The following is a 22,143-nucleotide window of genomic DNA, read 5'->3' on the forward strand; positions in this document are numbered from 1 at the left end:
AGAACAATGACAGACTACAAAGGCACCCCCCTCAAACTGAACAGTGACATCTCCTTAGCAAATGATCTCAATTCCTTCTATGCGAGGTTTGAGGCTGTGAATAACAACACCAGCCTACAAACCACGGCAATGGGGGGGGGGGGGGGTCTGCTGATGGAGACTCAGTGTTCAGGGTAACAGAGCATGAGGTGAGACAGATCTTTAAAAAAGTGAATATCAGGAAGGCAGCAGGACCGGACGGCATCCCCGGCCGCGTCCTAAAAGTCTGTGCCGACCAACTGGCCCCGGTATTCACTGACATCTTCAACCTGTCCTTGGAACAGGCTGTCATCCCCACCTGTCTGAAGAAGTCCACCATCATCCCTGTACCCAAAAAATCTACGCCCGCTTGCCTCAACGACTACCGCCCTGTAGCCCTCACCTCCATAGCCATGAAGTGCTTTGAGAAGCTAGTGAAGGGCTACATCTGTTCCTCCCTCCCCATCAACCTGGACCCTCTGCAATTTGCATATCGCCCCAACAGGTCCACGGAGGACGCCATAGCCCATGTGCTGCACACAGCAGCATCACACCTGGACAAGAGGCAGGGGAACTATGTGAGAATGCTGTTCATCGACTACAGCTCAGCATTCAATACCATAGTCCCCTCCAAACTCATAGCCAAGCTCAGGGACCTGGGCTTGAACTATGACCTCTGCCAGTGGGTCTTGGACTTCCTGACGGGCAGACCCCAGGTGGTAAGAGCCGGCAACTGCACCTCCTCATCCATCACGCTCAACATAGGGGCCCCCCAGGGCTGTGTTCTGAGCCCCCTCCTCTACTCCCTGTACACACATGACTGCGTAGCACAGCGGAACAACAACACCATCATCAAATTTGCTGATGACACAGTAGTGGTGGGCCTGATCTCTGCCAACGACGAAAGGGCCTACCTGGAAGAGGTAGAGAACCTGTCACAGTGGTGTCAGGAGAACTGCCTCTCCCTGAACGTCAGCAAAACAAAAGAGATGATTGTGGACTTCAGGAGGTCGGGGGTCAAGGACTACAGCCCCCTCAGCATCGACGGGGCACCGGTTGAGAGAGTGAACAGTTTCAAGTACCTCGGAGCCCACATATCCGAGGACTTGACATGGACCACACACATTGACAGTGTTGTGAAGAAGGCACGACAACGCCTCTACTTCCTCAGGCGCCTAAGGAAGTTCCAAGTCAGTCAGAAGATCCTTAGGAACTTCTACTCATGTACAATAGAGAGCATCCTGACCGGCAACATCACCTCCTGGTTTGGGAATAGCACTGCACAAGACCGTAGCAGACTACAAAGAGTGACACGTTCAGCCGAACGCACAATTGGAGGGGGGCTTCCCACCCTCCAGAACATTTACAACAAGCGGTGCAAGGGGAAGGCTAAGAGAATTATTAAGGACTCGAGCCACCCGAACAACTGCCTCTTTGAACTGCTGCGGTCAGGCAAGCGATACCGGAGTCTTAAGGCGAGCACAGAAAGACTCAGAAGAAGCTTCTATCCCCAGGCCATCAGGCTGCTAAACGAACAATAATCACTATGCAACAACCATCAAATGCACACAGCACACACACCCACACGCACACACTCACTCAAACAAACAACACACTGCAGCACCCACTCTCCACACTTTAGATCACACAAACACACTTACACTTTATATTTATTGATAAAGGATTTGCACTACAACTCGTACACCTACTGTGAATTGTACCTAAATTGCACCTCGTCCCATTTCTCCATTTCTGCCTTGCACTATATAGTATTGTATATTAGTACACTACAGTATTGTATATTGTATGGTAACTACGTCTATTCTGCATCGAACATTGTACATGTGTCTAAACTGAACACTGTGACCTCATTTTTTTTACTTCTAATTTTACTATGTTATTTTATACTTATCTTGTCTTGCACAGTCTCTGGAGCGCAACAGTAAGAAGCATTTTGTATAAAAGTATTCTGTACTTCTGTATGACAACTATTAAAGAAACTTGAAACTTGAAACTACACTACTGCACTAATACAATACTATACTACTGCACTAATACAATACTACACTAATACAATACTATACTACTGCACTAATACACTAATACAATACTACACTACTGCACTAATACAATACTATACTACTGCACTAATACAATACTACACTACTGCACTAATACAATACTATACTACTGCACTAATACACTAATACACTACTACACTACTGCACTAATACAATACTATACTACTGCACTAATACAATACTACACTACTGCACTAATACAATACTATACTACTGCACTAATACACTAATACACTAATACAATACTACACTACTGCACTAATACAATACTACACTACTGCACTAATACAATACTATACTACTGCACTAATACACTAATACAATACTATGCTACTGCACTAATACACTACTGCACTAATACAATACTATACTACTGCACTAATACACTAATACACTAATACACTACTACACTAATACAATACTATACTACTGCACTAATACAATACTACACTACTACACTAATACAATACTATACTACTGCACTAATGCAATACTACACTACTACACTAATACAATACTATACTACTGCACTAATACAATACTACACTAATACAATACTATACTACTGCACTAATACAATACTACACTACTGCACTAATACACTAATACACTACTGCACTAATACAATACTATACTACTGCACTAATACAATACTATACTACTGCACTAATACACTACTGCACTAATACACTACTGCACTAATACAATACTATACTACTGCACTAATACACTACTATACTACTGCACTAATACACTAATACACTACTGCACTAATACACTACTGCACTATTATACTACTGCACTAATACACTACTGCACTAATACACTACTATACTACTGCACTAATACAATACTATACTACTGCACTAATACACTACTATACTACTGCACTAATACAATACTATACTACTGCACTAATACAATACTATACTACTGCACTAATAGAATACTGCACTAATACACTACTATACTACTGCACTAATACAATACTATACTACTGCACTAATACAATACTATACTACTGCACTAATACACTAATACACTACTGCACTAATACACTACTGCACTAATACACTACTATACTACTGCACTAATACAATACTATACTACTGCACTAATACAATACTATACTACTGCACTAATACAATACTATACTACTGCACTAATACAATACTATACTACTACACTAATACAATACTACACTACTACACTAATACAATACTATACTACTGCACTAATACAATACTACACTAATACAATACTATACTACTGCACTAATACAATACTACACTACTGCACTAATACAATACTATACTACTGCACTAATACACTAATACACTACTGCACTAATACAATACTACACTACTACACTAATACAATACTATACTACTGCACTAATACAATACTGCACTAATACAATACTACACTACTACACTAATACAATACTATACTACTGCACTAATACAATACTATACTACTACACTAATACAATACTATACTACTGCACTAATACAATACTACACTAATACAATACTATACTACTGCACTAATACAATACTACACTACTACACTAATACAATACTATACTACTGCACTAATACAATACTACACTACTACACTAATACAATACTATACTACTGCACTAATACACGAATACACTACTGCACTAATACAATACTACACTACTACACTAATACAATACTATACTACTGCACTAATACAATACTACACTACTGCACTAATACAATACTACACTAATACAATACTATACTACTGCACTAATACAATACTACACTACTGCACTAATACAATACTACACTACTGCACTAATACAATATTATACTACTGCACTAATACACTACTGCACTAATACACTACTGCACTAATACAATACTACACTACTACACTAATACAATACTATACTACTGCACTAATACAATACTATACTACTGCACTAATACAATACTACACTACTGCACTAATACAATACTATACTACTGCACTAATACACTACTATACTGCTGCACTAATACAATACTATACTACTGCACTAATACAATACTACACTACTGCACTAATACAATACTATACTACTGCACTAATACAATACTATACTACTGCACTAATACAATACTATACTACTGCACTAATACAGTACTACACTACTGCACTAATACAATACTACACTACTGCACTAATACACTACTATACTACTGCACTAATACAATACTATACTACTGCACTAATACACTACTATACTACTGCACTAATACACTACTACACTAATACACTAATATATTACTGCACTAATACAATACTATACTACTGCACTAATACACTACTACACTAATACACTACTATACTACTACACTAATACAATACTATACTACTGCACTAATACAATACTACACTACTGCACTAATACAATACTATACTACTGCACTAATACAATACTACACTACTACACTAATACAATACTACACTACTGCACTAATACAATACTATACTACTGCACTAATACACTAATACACTACTGCACTAATACAATACTACACTACTGCACTAATACACTAATACAATACTATACTACTGCACTAATACACTACTGCACTAATACAATACTACACTACTACACTAATACAATACTATACTACTGCACTAATACAATACTATACTACTACACTAATACAATACTATACTACTGCACTAATACAATACTACACTAATACAATACTATACTACTGCACTAATACAATACTACACTAATACAATACTATACTACTGCACTAATACAATACTACACTACTACACTAATACAATACTATACTACTGCACTAATACACGAATACACTACTGCACTAATACAATACTACACTACTACACTAATACAATACTATACTACTGCACTAATACAATACTACACTACTGCACTAATACAATACTACACTACTACTAGGGGTGGGACGATACATCGATCCAGATCGATACATCGATGTAATTATCAATGATCGAATCGGATCGATGCAATGTAATAAGATCGATTCATATCGATACTCTTATTTTGAAAATCCTGTGGCGAGTCTCATATCCGCCCAAGAACAACAGCAGTAGCTCCGTGTGTGTAGACGTTACAGCATAGCATTCTCCCTTTCTGTGTGTGTGTGTGTGTGTGTGCGCGCGCGTCTTTGGAAAGACCAGATGAGGTCAGAGGAGTTTGATGTTTAAATGTTATTTAAACATAAACAATATAATACATAATAAATGTAGGCCTATACATGATCATGCAACATCAACAAATTGTTGTAGGAACGGTTTGGGAGAGGGAGGTAGGGAGGGGTTTTAGGTTGTGAGTTTTGAGTTCCAAAAAATGGAGCTTAAAGTTTAAAGCTCAATATATCAAAACGTGGCACTTTACAGTGAACAGGAGGTCTATTTGTATTAAAAACAATAGATTGATTTTCCTTTAAATGTCTGGAAGAGCTCAAAAATACAAATGTCAAATGATATTTTCGTTACAGTTTTTTAGTTGATCTAAATGTTACTGATTGTGTTAAATGGGCGTATGATATCATCTCATATCGATTGCAGGCACCTGAATCTAATCTAATCGTATTGTATCGTGAGAGACTTTGTGATATCGGCAAATATCGTATCGTTGTCCAAAGAATCGATATCGTATCGTATCATGATGAAACTGGTGATTCCCACCCCTAACTACTACACTAATACAATACTATACTACTGCACTAATACAATACTACACTACTGCACTAATACAATACTACACTACTGCACTAATACAATACTACACTACTGCACTAATACACTACTGCACTAATACACTAATACACTACTGCACTAATACAATACTACACTACTACAATACTATACTACTGCACTAATACAATACTATACTACTGCACTAATACAATACTACACTACTGCACTAATACAATACTATACTACTGCACTAATACACTACTATACTACTGCACTAATACAATACTATACTACTGCACTAATACAATACTACACTACTGCACTAATACAATACTATACTACTGCACTAATACAATACTATACTACTGCACTAATACAATACTATACTACTGCACTAATACAGTACTACACTACTGCACTAATACAATACTACACTACTGCACTAATACACTACTATACTACTGCACTAATACAATACTATACTACTGCACTAATACACTACTATACTACTGCACTAATACACTACTACACTACTACACTAATACACTAATATATTACTGCACTAATACAATACTATACTACTGCACTAATACACTACTATACTACTGCACTAATACACTACTACACTACTACACTAATACACTACTATACTACTGCACTAATACACTAATATATTACTGCACTAATACAATATTATACTACTGCACTAATACACCACTACACTAATACAATATTATACTACTGCACTAATACACTAATATATTACTGCACTAATACACTACTGCACTAATACACTACTGCACTAATACACTAATATATTACTGCACTAATACACTACTACACTAATACAATACTATACTACTGCACTAATACACTAATACAATACTATATTACTGCACTAATACAATACTATACTACTGCACTAATACAATATTATACTACTGCACTAATACACTACTGCACTAATACAATATTATACTACTGCACTAATACACTACTACTGTTACAAAGGATCAGATTAAACCGAATATATATATTTATTGATTGATATATATTGCATAGTATTTGTATATCGTTTGATATCCCTTGTATATTCCTTGTACATATACACGGAATATCCCTTTAGCCTAGACCAGACCATAATATTTCATTCTCCTATTGGACAGCGGTCCACAGGCGCCAGAGCCATGCCTCCAGAGTCAGGTTCAAGGCCACCGACAAGACATGTCTGTACATGCCCGGCCTTGCCCAGGGATACGAGACAGAAATGAGGTTGGCACTAGATTGTTCGCCGTGCATATAAATATGGCGCAGGTGAATACAGAAGTAGAGTTACCCAATAAGTTGAAGCCTCACCCACGATACAACGTGCGGTGAAGTATGGCCTGTTTGGCCCCAAATAGAGCATTGAGACCGCGTGCGAATTAATAACTGAATTGTCAGAGTTTGGCGCTATACCGTCGAGTGCGACATATTTCTATTAAGTCAGTAATAGTCTATTTGTGTATAGTGTATCGTGCGGCTAAAGTTCTACAGTGACCAGCATCACCAACGCTTCCTCGTACCAGCTAGAGTGCTTATCCAGGCTGGGCTGCTTTCATGGCGCTTTCACCCGAGGAGACCTAGACGAGAACCGTGTGGACATGTACACTGGATTAATCTACCCGACGACTACATAGCCCTTTGCGGCTGGATTATATTTGTTTTGGTCCTGTGATTTATGGAGCGGAGAATCGCCGACGCCTACACGTGTGGGATTTACCCTGTGAGGAGCCAAGTCGAGTCTGCGCCTCAGAGAGCCTGAGGCCGGCTAGCTTTCTTCACTGTGGAGCTACAGTCTACAGAGAACAGCTGTATTCGTCTGTGGATCAAGAGACTATTGCACCGTCTCCTGTACTTGGAGTCTCCTTAGTCATCGTTGACCAGACTCTCTACTACCGACAGATCCTCTACCCCTGCTGGCTTACAACCGGGGGGACCCTTCCAGTATCTCCCGCTATATATTACTAGTGTACCATAGATATAATTCCCTAAGATTCAGGTTGTATAATTACCTCCTGCGTAACCAGAGAATGGACATTCATTATTGATTTGCCTACGCACATTCCTTTGCCTTATAAGCGCATCCAAAGTAAGATAGAGAAGTATATTATGTACCTTTTGCTGCAATAAATACTTAATTATTACTTTGTGTGGAACCGATTCATTGTGGGAAGTGTTCATCATATTTATATATCATGTACTGTATGGCCAGTAATTAAAGTACATAAAGCGGTAGTGGTTTAATGATACCATACTTATCAATACAGTCAGGGAATTGTACCCCTCAGTTACAATTGGTCCTTCGAGCCGGAGGGTAACTAGTGTAATATTAATATAGTGGTATTAATATTGACATGGCCTATGATGAACACTCCACAAAACGGTTCTCCTAAAGTAGATCGCCCGCAGCGTAGACGGCAGACACCTCAGTACTTAGAGGATTACGTTGCCAATATACTACCTAGCTTTCTACAGACGGTAAACGCGGAAAAAGTAGATAGTAAAATTATGTCCGACCCTATCGACCAGGCTACCCCGCCAATAGAGGCCCTAGTGGGTTCTAACGTAACTGACCAAGCTCACGGTAGGGACCAGGAGGGACCCGACATGACTTTACCCCCCGCCAAGACAGAAGAAGTAGTCCCCGGAGAGCTCCAGGATAAAGACAGCTCTCCAGGGATGGAACTCTACCCGCTACAAGAAGAGGAGAGCACCCCGGAGATGGATCTCCAGGACTCGCCACAGGAGAACAGATCTCCAACGAGTACTGCCAGGAGCGGATCACCTCAACCAGCGTCTTTCCCCAGCGAGGCGGACAAGATGCTGGCACAGGCATTCCTCGCCAGCCTAGCAGCCTCAACAGAGCGCGATCGACTCCAAGCACAGACGCTTAGTGAGCGCGAACATTCTTCCATGGAAAGAGAACGCCTTCAGGCGCAGCAACGGAGCGACGAAGATCGTATACGTCTAGAGATTAGACGCCTTCAGACGGAAGAGAATATGGTAAGGGGCCGGGCCGAAGCCCAGCGCGCCGCCGCCGAAGCCCAGCGCGCCGCTGCCGGTGCCCAAAGAGAAGCAGAGCGCGACCTCGCTCGCACCAAGCGCGAAGCCGAGCGCGACCGATTACAAGCGCAGATAATGGAGCAGCTGATCACCAGGGCAACACCCCCTCCCTCCGCACGGGGTTCCAGGGCCTCGTCAAGACAAGGGTCAAGGGCACCCTCCCCTACCCGATCAAGCGACCCTGAGCCCGACCACCAGAGAGAGCCTATACCCCCCTCCGAACTCCTTCCCCGACCGGTCCAAGTGAGACCCAGCTACAAGGAAGAAACGGTCTACACCGCGGAGAGGCTAAATAGACGACTACAGGATCTAGAGGACCTGCCAGAGGAAGAAGAAGAGGGAGAGGAGGAGAGTCAAGACCGACAGCAGCACAGTACTCCACAGGACCAGGAGGTCCAGTACAGCCCAGGCTCTACCCCCGCGGCTCTGCGCTACAGACCCCCGACTCAATTCACGGGTGAGCTTGACGCACGACCAGCCCCGAGGAACAGCACCTGGATACGCGGGCCATGGTACCCAGCAGGTACCAGCCCACCAAGAGGCGTAAGAGGAGACTCGCCTAGGAGGCCTCTCTTCCAACGCTCACCGATGTGCCAGCCATCCATGGCATCATACATTGGCACATTGACGTTTCCGGACTTCACCCACGAGAACAGAGCACAGTACACGGAGCTACGAATGTGCTTAGAGACAATGATGTCCGATGCAGCTGATGAACCGTACAAGTATGCTATCCTACTGAAGCACCTCAAGGTGCCCCGAGCGCACAATATAGCGCTGGCCTATGCCACCTCTACTACCCCATACACAGCGGCTCTAGCAGCACTCGACCAAAGATATGGACGCATATGGGACTACGTAATACAAGAGATAAGGCATATTGACCGCCTACCCCCAGCCACAGACAATCGCTCACTAGATGACCTGTCTATCAAGGTACAATCCCTGGTAGGGATGCTGGGGGCGCAAAGAGAAAAGGGTATGCACGAACTGTACGCAAACTCTAATGTCGAGAGGATTTTAGAGAAGCTTCCGCCCGCCCGACAAGAGCGCTTCAGGCGGCAAAGAGACCACCGTGATCCTAACGGTCCCGAGCCATCCCTCCTAGACCTAGCCGACTTCCTGGCGAGAGAAGTCAACAGCCTACGGTTGGATACGTTCATGCGGAGCACACCAAGCTCCAGAGAGGGACCTAGGAGAGCAAACGATGGCCGAAGATTGGTGACCGTCATGCACCAATCAGAATCAGTACCGAGCAGCAAGAACCACAGTACCCCCTCGATGAAAGAGAAGTGGAAGATGGTGTGCCCGTACTGCGAAAAGGAACACTGGTTGTCACAATGTGACACGTTCAAGAAGATGACCGCCGACGAGGTGAGTCAATGGATAAAGTCCAACCGACGCTGTTACCAATATGCGCGCAGTCACATGGCAGCCGATTGCCGCTTAAAGAAGAGGTGTAGTCGGTGTGACGGAGCCCACCTAGATGTCCTACACGACAGTAACAGAAGAAAGCCTGCACCCTCAAGCAGCACAAAGGCAAGTGTTATGTACATTGACCCCGCCAGCAGCGGGGGCGCCCGGGTGCTCTTAAAGGTGGTCCGCGTAACACTGAGTTACCAAGACAAGGTCATGGACACTTACGCCGTCCTTGACGACGGGTCAGAGAATGGAGGTGCCCGCGCATGCGCATGAGATCCGACACGAGCGGAGCTCAATATATATAAGTCACCGCCCCTTATTCAGTATCTAGCAATAGCTCAATTGGCAAGGACACATGGCTGTGGATCCTATGGCTTGTTTGCTGGCGAGTTCGAATCCCATCGAAAATATTTTTTAACGTGATTTTTTTTTAACGTGTATTCTTTCGGTTAAGGTTAAGGTTAAGGTTAGGCATTGTTTCGGAGTTGGTTAAGGTTAGAACGGTTAAGTTTAGGCGCTGTTAAGGAGCTGGTTAAGGTTAGAGTTTGTCAAAGAGAATGGCAATATAATTTCTATGGTTAAGGTTAGGCATGGTTAAGGTTAAGGTTAAGGTTAGGCATTGTTTCGGAGTTGGTTAAGGTTAGAACGGTTAAGTTTAGGCGTTGTTAAGGAGCTGGTTAAGGTTAGAGTTTGTCAAAGAGAATGGCAATAGACAGCCTATTTCCGCGCGACCTGGGCGCTGGGCGGCGGAAAATGAAAGGCGCATTACTGCATGCCACTACGGTAAATTTTTGCACTGCTTGCTTGGCATAAAGCTACACGCCGGCTGGACCCCGCGCTACCACAGACAATGTACAGGCCTGAAGAAGCGAACGGCCGAAGAATGTGGAGGTACAGTCAAGTATTGGCTGACAAGTTTTGGAACAGCTTCCTACTCCACTATCTACCGTCTCTACAGACCCGCCAGAAATGGGTGAAAGAGAGAGACAATTTGACAGAAGGAACAGTCGTCATGATTATCGACCAGTCACTACCCCGAGCTATGTGGCCGGCTGGCCGCGTAAGCAAAGTGATCACCGGTGCCGACGGAAAGGTCCGAGCAGCCGAAGTGCTCGTCCAAGGACGGATCTACACCCGACCCGTGGCGAGGCTAATAGAACTGCCAAGGCTCCCCGATACTATCGATGACGACCATGACCCCATGACTTTGTGAACTGCCCGACCCCTCACAACAGACATTGAGTAGTGGACAGTGCGGTTAATCTGTCTCTGCTTAGCTAATTAGGTGGGACTAATTAGGAGGCGGCTGTTACAAAGGATCAGATTAAACCGAATATATATATTTATTGATTGATATATATTGCATAGTATTTGTATATCGTTTGATATCCCTTGTATATTCCTTGTACATATACACGGAATATCCCTTTAGCCTAGACCATAATATTTCATTCTCCTATTGGACAGCGGTCCACAGGCACCAGAGCCATGCCTCCAGAGTCAGGTTCAAGGCCACCGACAAGACATGTCTGTACATGCCCGGCCTTGCCCAGGGATACGAGACAGAAATGAGGTTGGCACTAGATTGTTCGCCGTGCATATAAATATGGCGCAGGTGAATACAGAAGTAGAGTTACCCAATAAGTTGAAGCCTCACCCACGATACAACGTGCGGTGAAGTATGGCCTGTTTGGCCCCAAATAGAGCATTGAGACCGCGTGCGAATTAATAACTGAATTGTCAGAGTTTGGCGCTATACCGTCGAGTGCGACATATTTCTATTAAGTCAGTAATAGTCTATTTGTGTATAGTGTATCGTGCGGCTAAAGTTCTACAGTGACCAGCATCACCAACGCTTCCTCGTACCAGCTAGAGTGCTTATCCAGGCTGGGCTGCTTTCATGGCGCTTTCACCCGAGGAGACCTAGACGAGAACCGTGTGGACATGTACACTGGATTAATCTACCCGACGACTACATAGCCCTTTGCGGCTGGATTATATTTGTTTTGGTCCTGTGATTTATGGAGCGGAGAATCGCCGACGCCTACACGTGTGGGATTTACCCTGTGAGGAGCCAAGTCGAGTCTGCGCCTCAGAGAGCCTGAGGCCGGCTAGCTTTCTTCACTGTGGAGCTACAGTCTACGGAGAACAGCTGTATTCGTCTGTGGATCAAGAGACTATTGCACCGTCTCCTGTACTTGGAGTCTCCTTAGTCATCGTTGACCAGACTCTCTACTACCGACAGATCCTCTACCCCTGCTGGCTTACAACCGGGGGGACCCTTCCAGTATCTCCCGCTATATATTACTAGTGTACCATAGATATAATTCCCTAAGATTCAGGTTGTATAATTACCTCCTGCGTAACCAGAGAATGGACATTCATTATTGATTTGCCTACGCACATTCCTTTGCCTTATAAGCGCATCCAAAGTAAGATAGAGAAGTATATTATGTACCTTTTGCTGCAATAAATACTTAATTATTACTTTGTGTGGAACCGATTCATTGTGGGAAGTGTTCATCATATTTATATATCATGTACTGTATGGCCAGTAATTAAAGTACATAAAGCGGTAGTGGTTTAATGATACCATACTTATCAATACAGTCAGGGAATTGTACCCCTCAGTTACAACTACACTACTGCACTAATACACTAATACAATACTATATTACTGCACTAATACAATACTATACTACTGCACTAATACAATATTATACTACTGCACTAATACACTAATACAATACTATACTACTGCACTAATACAATATTATACTACTGCACTAATACACTACTGCACTAATACAATATTATACTACTGCACTAATACAATACTATACTAATACACTAATATACTACTGCACTAATACACTACTACACTACTGCACTAATACACTAATACAATACTATATTACTGCACTAATACAATACTATACTACTGCACTAATACAATATTATACTACTGCACTAATACACTACTGCACTAATACAATATTATACTACTGCACTAATACAATACTATACTACTGCACTAATACAATATTATACTACTGCACTAATACAATACTATACTACTGCACTAATACAATACTGCACTAATACAATACTATACTACTGCACTAATACAATACTATACTACTGCACCAATACAATACTATACTACTGCACTAATACAATACTACACTACTGCACTAATACAATACTATACTACTGCACTAATACAATACTACACTACTGCACTAATACAATATTATACTACTGCACTAATACAATACTATACTACTGCACTAATACAATACTGCACTAATACAATACTATACTACTGCACCAATACAATACTATACTACTGCACTAATACAATACTACACTACTGCACTAATACAATACTATACTACTGCACTAATACACTACTGCACTAATATACTACTGCACTAATATACTACTATACTAATACAATATTACTGCACTAATTATAATAAAAAGTATTTTTTTTTACATTTATCTAACCTTTATTTACAATTAATTCTTATTTTATTTATTGTGAAAAGTATGCATAATGTTGTGTTTTTGGGGGGGAAAACCCCGCATATATCGGTATCGGAAATTAAGAGTTGGACAATATCGGTATATCGGATATCGGTAAAAAAAGCCAATATCGAACATCCCTAATTACTGCACTAATATACTACTGCACTAATACAGATCATGGGAAACCCGGGGTCCTGCACTAATACAGATCATTCAAAACCGTCTTCCCCAATGAAAGGTGGGTCTTAGTTTTGAACTTACTCTATATGTAAACAACAACAGCTTAAGAGTTAAACAACTTAAAATCTCACCCTCTGGCAGGACTACGCTCATTTTCCAATTTCCATGTATTTTGGGCAGTGTGTGGTATTAATTTTCATGTGTTTTGAGCAGTGTGTGGTATTAATTTCCATGTGTTTTGGGCAGTGTGTGGTATTAATTTTCATATTTCAGAGATAAACAGAGATAGATAGAAAGAGAAACAGAGAGAGAAAGAGAGTGAGAGAGAGAAAGATAAACAGAGTGAGCGAGAGAAAGAGATAAACAGAGTGTGTGTGTGTGAGAGAGAGAGAGAGACAGAGGTGGAGAGAGGGAGAAAGCCCTTACCTGGATCTTCATGGCGATCTCTCTGCCATCATGTAAAACCCCATGATGCACCTGGCCTATGGACGCTGCAGCGAAGGGTTTGTCTTCAAAAGACGCCAACTTTTCTCTCCACCCCGCCCCTAGCTCCTCCTCCAGGACTTTCTACACACGCATGGACGCACACGCACACACACAACATTGATTGTCCCCATAATTCTGGTACATGTGATGACAAATGTGCTCAAAGACATATTACCGACACTGCAGGCAGCGACTCCAGAGTTACAGCCAGTCTGAGCGTGTTACATCTTTAACAATAGCACCCCGTGTGGCCACTGGGGGTTATGCCGCACGTGGAGCCGTGAGACGCAATCCTAACATCATTGTATAGGATCCCATGTATCAAGCACATACAGATGAAGCCATGAATTGTCCGAAGAATCTCCGACTTCAAAGCTGCGGTGTCTGTAGCTGGCATTCTTGAAGGAGTGGCTTTCGTCACCGGTGTGGTGGTGGAACTCGGCATCGAGGCTGTGTTGGGCCTAGGAGTGGATGGTCCAGTGTACTTAAATCTACGCAGATTCATCGCCATCTGTCCACACAAATATTGTCCACTGGCTTAGTCAATGTATCCTGAGTAAAATTCACCAAGTTTTGTGAAGTAGAAAGCTTATTAAATTAAAATAAAGCAGAGACTCGACGAGAGCTCAAACAAACCACGTGTTGCACCATTGCCAGGTTAGCCACACCCCTGCTTTCTACCTTTTGAACCCCCTTCCCTCTGGCAGAAGACTCCAAAGTCTCAGGTGCAGGACATCCCGTTTTAACTCAAGTCCAAATGCACAGGCACTTTGTACCACAAGGGCTAGCACCAGCCGACAGGCACTTTAAGGCAATATGCACTTTAAACTGGAACACTGAGCTATTTATTTTAGGTACTGTAGCATTTTTTTTCTTCCGTTTGTGTACAACTTTTATTGTGGGGATTGTATTGCATGTATTCTTGTGTTTTTATATTGTATGTGCTGGCACCAAGACAAATCCCAATCAACCATGTGTTGAAATGGCAATAAAGTTTTCTATTCTATTCATTTACACTACTAAGAAGTGCTTCTACTTTATTCACCTGCAGTCTTTTTGAGAGTATCTCAGACTTATCTTTAGCTCTTGAATGCAGGGGAGCATAATGAAGAGTGGGTCACAATATCACTGATAGCCTGTTCAGAGCCTATTGTACTCCATTTTATAGTCTGACATTGATTGATTGGTCGGATAGATCTAACGTTAATATCACGTTAACAATCTAATGGCTAGCAAGCTCACCTGTGACATACAGTGCAAAATACAAGAGTACAATCTTAGTCGACTTTTATGAAAACAATACACAAGTTGGAACATAGTTTTGAACGTTTTATTAGTTTGTTTATTTACCGTCTTTCGAGTTTCAATGCATAATCCAGACATAGTTGCATTCCAGATCCACCCTGTTGTTGACATGTCCTTAATTCTTTGAAAACATAACGTTACTGAAATGAATAAGGAATGCAAATATGTTCGCTAGCTTAGCAACGTATTTTCATTCATACAGTAGCTGAGTACTGAGGCGGAAGTGACAATTTTTAAAAGTAAAAGAAAACAGCTTTTTGCGCGACGGAGAAATGCAATTTCACGGAGAGAATATGTCTGGTGGCCATATTATATACAATAAACAAGTCTCTCTCACTCTCGCGCCGTCCCAATGTTGACAGTGGCTCGCCTGTAGTGATGAGGAAGTCAACAGACTTTGCGCCTCCTGGCGGCATTAAAACAGAACAGCAGCCTGGTTTCCTAATGAATTCAAATGACGTGAGACCACCATGCGCTCGTCGTGGCAAAATGGTTAGGAAAACTAATGGCTCCATCTGTAACATCAAACCTTGAACTCCTAATGAATATCATCATGAAATCTATACATAACTTGGCAGACTTACCCATGAAACCTGGTCCCAAACAACAAACAGTTACTTATTCTCAAGTAATTCATTATTTCGTTTACTAACTGTCTGAACACCCCAAGGAAAACCGTTGACATGAAAAAACGTTGAGACTGATCACTTACATTCATTTGCCAGGTGGGCATGAAGTCTGCGCTCTGTCTGACCCGCTCAAAGATCTTCTGGAGCTGAGGGTTGATGAACGAGTTGTCTGGAAGGGAACAGACAACATTAAAACAATATTACATGACTGTTAATGTTCAGGATCCTGGCTAATATTCAGTCTTAAAACCGGATTATGCGTTTATACACATGTTGACCAGGATACATTATTGGGGCGACAGTTGCTCAGGAGGTAGAGCAGTCGTCTGGTAATCTGAAGGTTCCCGGTTCGATTCCCGCTCCTCCCGGGCAGCGTGTCGAAGTGTCCTTGAGTAAGACACTTAACCCCTAACTGCTCCCGATGAGCAGGTTGGCACCTTGCATGGTTGCCTCCGCCGTTGGTGTGTGAATGTGTGAGTGAATGGGTCAAATGTGAGGAACTAAAATTGTAAAGCGCTTTGGATAAATTAAAAGCCGTTATATAAATGCACCAATTACCATTTATTATCCTGGAGTATTGAGAGTATTGCCAGGTGGGGTTGAGTGATAATTCTATATTATCATTCATTGTGTCAGGATGACTTCGGGATGAAATTATGATGTTGTGATATCGGAAATGAGTAAGTATGTATTATTTGAGGGGATGTTGAAAATAAGCATTTTGGTTTTATATCACTGTACATCATCATGCAGTTCAATGCGATGAACTGCAATTGGATTATATATCTTGTGATTTTGCACATGTAAACAGATACTGTGATATATATTGATATCAGAAAGAATCCAGATTATCGTGATATGAATTTATTTTATATTACCCAGCCCTGTTACCATGGAAACCAAACTCACAAAGACCACAAAACCCAACAGTAGACAGGATTAGGTGTTTCCAAATGAGCTCATCCTGGCTATTATAAATGAGATATGGCCTTTACGTTCACACACGGCAATTCACACACAAAATACTTGAGTGTCGTGAAAGATATTGGAATATTAATGTGCATGTAAATGTATACACTGACTTTCACTGTCCACAGTGTGATGGATGTCTGTCCAAAAGGTCCACACTAGGACCATGTCCCTCCTAGTTACACATACACAGTCCTCATATCCCTCCTAGTTACACATACAGTCCTCATATCCCTCCTAGTTACACATACACAGTCTTCATAGCCCTCCTAGTTACACATACACAGTCCTCATATCCCTCCTAGTTACACATACACAGTCTTCATATCCCTCCTAGTTACACATACAGTCTTCAAATACCTCCTAGTTACACATACACAGAGTCATCATATCCCTCCTAGTTACACATACAGTCTTCAAATACCTACTAGTTACACATACAGAGTCATCATATCCCTCCTAGTTACACATACAGTCTTCAAATCCCTCCTAGTTACACACAGTCTTCAAATACCTCCTAGTTACACATACACAGAGTCATCATATCCCTCCTAGTTACACATACACACAGTCCTCATATCGTAAGGTTATCCTATAACCCTAGTTATATGAATACTGGCTGAGCGTCTCCCACTTGCACGTGACCACGCCACTCCCATGCGTGCCTCTATATTAGCCAGGAAGTGGTCACGTCTCACCCTTCCAAGTTCGAATTCCATACGCGGAAAACATCCAAGGGACCTCAGGGCGCTGAAGAGCGAGACGCTCAGCCAGTATTCATATAACTTGGGTTATAGGATAACCTTACGTTATATTATCATACTGGCCAATCGCGTCTCGCTCTGACTACTGAGATAAAGGGCAGAGCGGACGCGTGGCCACGTCAAATGCACCCCCTGAGGGCCCGTAAGCCCCTGCCAGGGAGGAGGGGAGTCCCGTCCACCCGCCCGTCCTAACGAAGGGGGGGAGGCAGTCAACTACAACCAAAGTGAGAAAAAAGGGGAACCAGGCACCCCCGAAGGCACCCCCGAAGCGGGACCACATGTGACACAGCACTCAGTGGTCCACACCCACACACTCCCGCTAGCCCACCTGATGGCGGGATGCAGGAGAGGTCACGGACCACAGTGATGTGCCTAATGTCACAGTGCCATGCCTAATGTCACAGTGCCATGCCTAATGTCACACAGTGATGTGCCTAATGTCACAGTGCCATGCCTAATGTCACACAGTGATGTGCCTAATGTCACAGTGCCATGCCTAATGTCACACAGTGCCATGCCTAATGTCACAGTGCCATGCCTAATGTCACACAGTGATGTGCCTAATGTCACAGTGCCATGCCTAATGTCACAGTGCCATGCCTAATGTCACAGTGCCATGCCTAATGTCACACAGTGATGTGCCTAATGTCACAGTGCCATGCCTAATGTCACAGTGCCATGCCTAATGTCACACAGTGATGTGCCTAATGTCACAGTGATGTGCCTAATGTCACAGTGCCATGCCTAATGTCACAGTGCCATGCCTAATGTCACAGTGCCATGCCTAATGTCACACAGTGCCATGCCTAATGTCACACAGTGCCATGCCTAATGTCACACAGTGATGTGCCTAATGTCAGTGCCATGCCTAATGTCACAGTGCCATGCCTAATGTCACACAGTGCCATGCCTAATGTCACAGTGCCATGCCTAATGTCACACAGTGATGTGCCTAATGTCACAGTGCCATGCCTAATGTCACAGTGCCATGCCTAATGTCACAGTGCCATGCCTAATGTCACACAGTGCCATGCCTAATGTCACAGTGCCATGCCTAATGTCACACAGTGATGTGCCTAATGTCACAGTGCCATGCCTAATGTCACACAGCGATGTGCCTAATGTCACAGTGCCATGCCTAATGTCACAGTGCCATGCCTAATGTCACACAGCAATGTGCCTAATGTCACAGTGATGTGTCTAATGTCACAGTGCCATGCCTAATGTCACACAGTGATGTGTCTAATGTCACAGTGCCATGCCTAATGTCACACAGTGATGTGCCTAATGTCACACAGTGATGTGTCTAATGTCACACAGTGAGGCATAAAAGAAGAAATTGTTTGGTTCCTGTTGGTTGTCAGTTAAGGCCATAAGGGAATTTATTTTATTTAATTTTTTATTTAATTTTTTCCCACGGCGACTATGGATAGGGAATTTTTTTATTTAATTAAAATGTTCACAACAACATGGATGCATGTACTCTGCCAGCATGTTTAATATACATAATACTAAAGGTTTGACTAACATTTTTATGAAACTTTATTGTAAAAAAAAATATATATATATATTTTTAATATATATTTTTTAAACTCATAAAATAAATTGGGTCACACCAAATCAACAGGGTCGGTCGGCTAATGTCACAGCAATGTGCCTAATGTCACAGTGCCATGCCTATTGCCTAATGTCACACAGTGCCATGCCTAATGTCACACAGTGATGTGCCATCAGAAACACTGGTCAGGGCTGGCGATTAGTAGAGTTTCAATTACAATTATGATTTAATCTTCACATGAAAACAAGATAATCGGGATAAAAAAAAGATTATTGTCCTGCATGTCGTGTTGCTCTCATTTTGTCTAGTGTTGTAAGCTCAGCACACCCTTCCTTCACAGCGCTGCCACCCCCCATCCCCCAAGCAGTAGCTCCAGCTCGTGTTGAGTTACTTTGGTAACTTGTAGAAGATGACAGAAAGGCAGCCTTTGGGCAAGAAGAAAGTTAACTTAAAACAAATCCAGTCGTCTGTTTTGAGGTGTCGCTCTTACACAACAAGCTGGAATACTGTGTGCAGGATTTGTTACACGGTCGTGGCTGCGCCACAAAGAGACCAAACATGTGTTAAAGTTCAATAAACACATATGATGTTCTCCAATCAATGAGTGATCGTGTTTAATAAATCGGCATTTCAATATCAACCAACATGATGGTGATTGTTTCCACAATCGAGCAGCCCCAGCCCCAGCCCTGGTACAGTCCAACTACAAGCAGCTAGCGCTGTAAGCAACGCGGGGGAATGTCTTCCCCAGCCCTGGAGGTGTCCCGTGTCCGGTTTCATCCCACGAGCCACAGCTGACCTTCTGTCTGACGGGTTTGACCAGGGCCTGCTTGGCCTCCCTGGCCTTCCTGATGTCCTCCGGTGAGAGCCTGGCCACCACCGTGTCGTGGACGAATCTGGTCTGCTGGTGGTGGAGCCGGCGACCGGGGAAGACGTGGAGGAAACGGGCACTCTGCCCCGGCCAGCCTGCCCCTCCTGGAGCTGCCCCTGGGGCAGGAGGCACGCCTGTGGTGAGGAGAGGGGAGAAGAAAAGGTAACCACTGCCTTACTGATGACATGACTGGTGAGGAGAGGGGAGGAGTCACATCTAGTCTTACTGATGACATGACTGGTGAGGAGAGGGGAGGAGTCACATCTAGTCTTACTGATGACATGACTGGTGGGGAGAGGGGAGGAGTCACATCTAGTCTTACTGATGACATGACTGTGGTGAGGAGAGGGGAGGAGTCACATCTAGTCTTACTGATGACATGACTGGAGAGGGGAGGAGTCACATCTAGTCTTACTGATGACATGACTGGTGAGGAGAGGGGAGGAGTCACATCTAGTCTTACTGATGACATGACTGTGGTGAAGAGAGGGGAGGAGTCACATCTAGTCTTACTGATGACATGACTGTGGTGAGGAGAGGGGAGGAGTCACATCTAGTCTTACTGATGACATGACTGTGGTGAGGAGAGGGGAGGAGTATCATCTAGTCTTACTGATGACATGACTGGTGAGGAGAGGGGAGGAGTCACATCTAGTCTTACTGATGACATGACTGGTGAGGAGAGGGGAGGAGTCACATCTAGTCTTACTGATGACATGACTGGTGAGGAGAGGGGAGGAGTCACATCTAGTCTTACTGATGACATGACTGTGGTGAGGAGAGGGGAGGAGTCACATCTAGTCTTACTGATGACATGACTGTGGTGAGGAGAGGGGAGGAGTCACATCTAGTCTTACTGATGACATGACTGGTGAGGAGAGGGGAGGAGTCACATCTAGTCTTACTGATGACATGACTGGTGAGGAGAGGGGAGGAGTCACATCTAGTCTTACTGATGACATGACTGTGGTGAGGAGAGGGGAGGAGTATCATCTAGTCTTACTGATGACATGACTGGTGAGGAGAGGGGAGGAGTCACATCTAGTCTTACTGATGACATGACTGTGGTGAGGAGAGGGGAGGAGTCACATCTAGTCTTACTGATGACATGACTGTGGTGAGGAGAGGGGAGGAGTCACATCTAGTCTTACTGATGACATGACTGTGGTGAGGAGAGGGGAGGAGTCACATCTAGTCTTACTGATGACATGACTGGTGAGGAGAGGGGAGGAGTCACATCTAGTCTTACTGATGACATGACTGTGGTGAGGAGAGGGGAGGAGTCACATCTAGTCTTACTGATGACATGACTGTGGTGAGGAGAGGGGAGGAGTCACATCTAGTCTTACTGATGACATGACTGTGGTGAGGAGAGGGGAGGAGTCACATCTAGTCTTACTGATGACATGACTGTGGTGAGGAGAGGGGAGGAGTCACATCTAGTCTTACTGATGACATGACTGTGGTGAGGAGAGGGGAGGAGTCACATCTAGTCTTACTGATG

The 22,143-nt window shown here is 43.1% G+C and overlaps 1 protein-coding gene across 1 annotated transcript in view; it reads right to left on the bottom strand.

Annotated features, from left to right (window-relative positions):
- LOC311233456 (atypical kinase COQ8B, mitochondrial-like) overlaps window positions 1–22,143 on the bottom strand; it is a gene marked incomplete at its 3' end in the record, with an annotated part of 50,871 nt that overhangs the window by 13,218 nt on the left and 15,510 nt on the right. Inside the window, exons 4-7 of the mRNA XM_084320423.1 lie at window positions 20,480–20,773; window positions 16,561–16,646; window positions 14,912–15,004; window positions 14,484–14,624 (exon numbers count right to left, since the gene is read on the bottom strand). Coding sequence (XP_084176549.1) covers window positions 14,484–14,624; window positions 14,912–15,004; window positions 16,561–16,646; window positions 20,480–20,773 — 614 coding nt within the window. The remainder of the gene's footprint in view (window positions 1–14,483; window positions 14,625–14,911; window positions 15,005–16,560; window positions 16,647–20,479; window positions 20,774–22,143) is intronic.

Source organism: Notolepis coatsorum, assembly GCF_963971535.1.
Source record: "Notolepis coatsorum genome assembly, chromosome: 8".
Lineage (NCBI taxonomy): Eukaryota > Metazoa > Chordata > Actinopteri > Aulopiformes > Paralepididae > Notolepis > Notolepis coatsorum.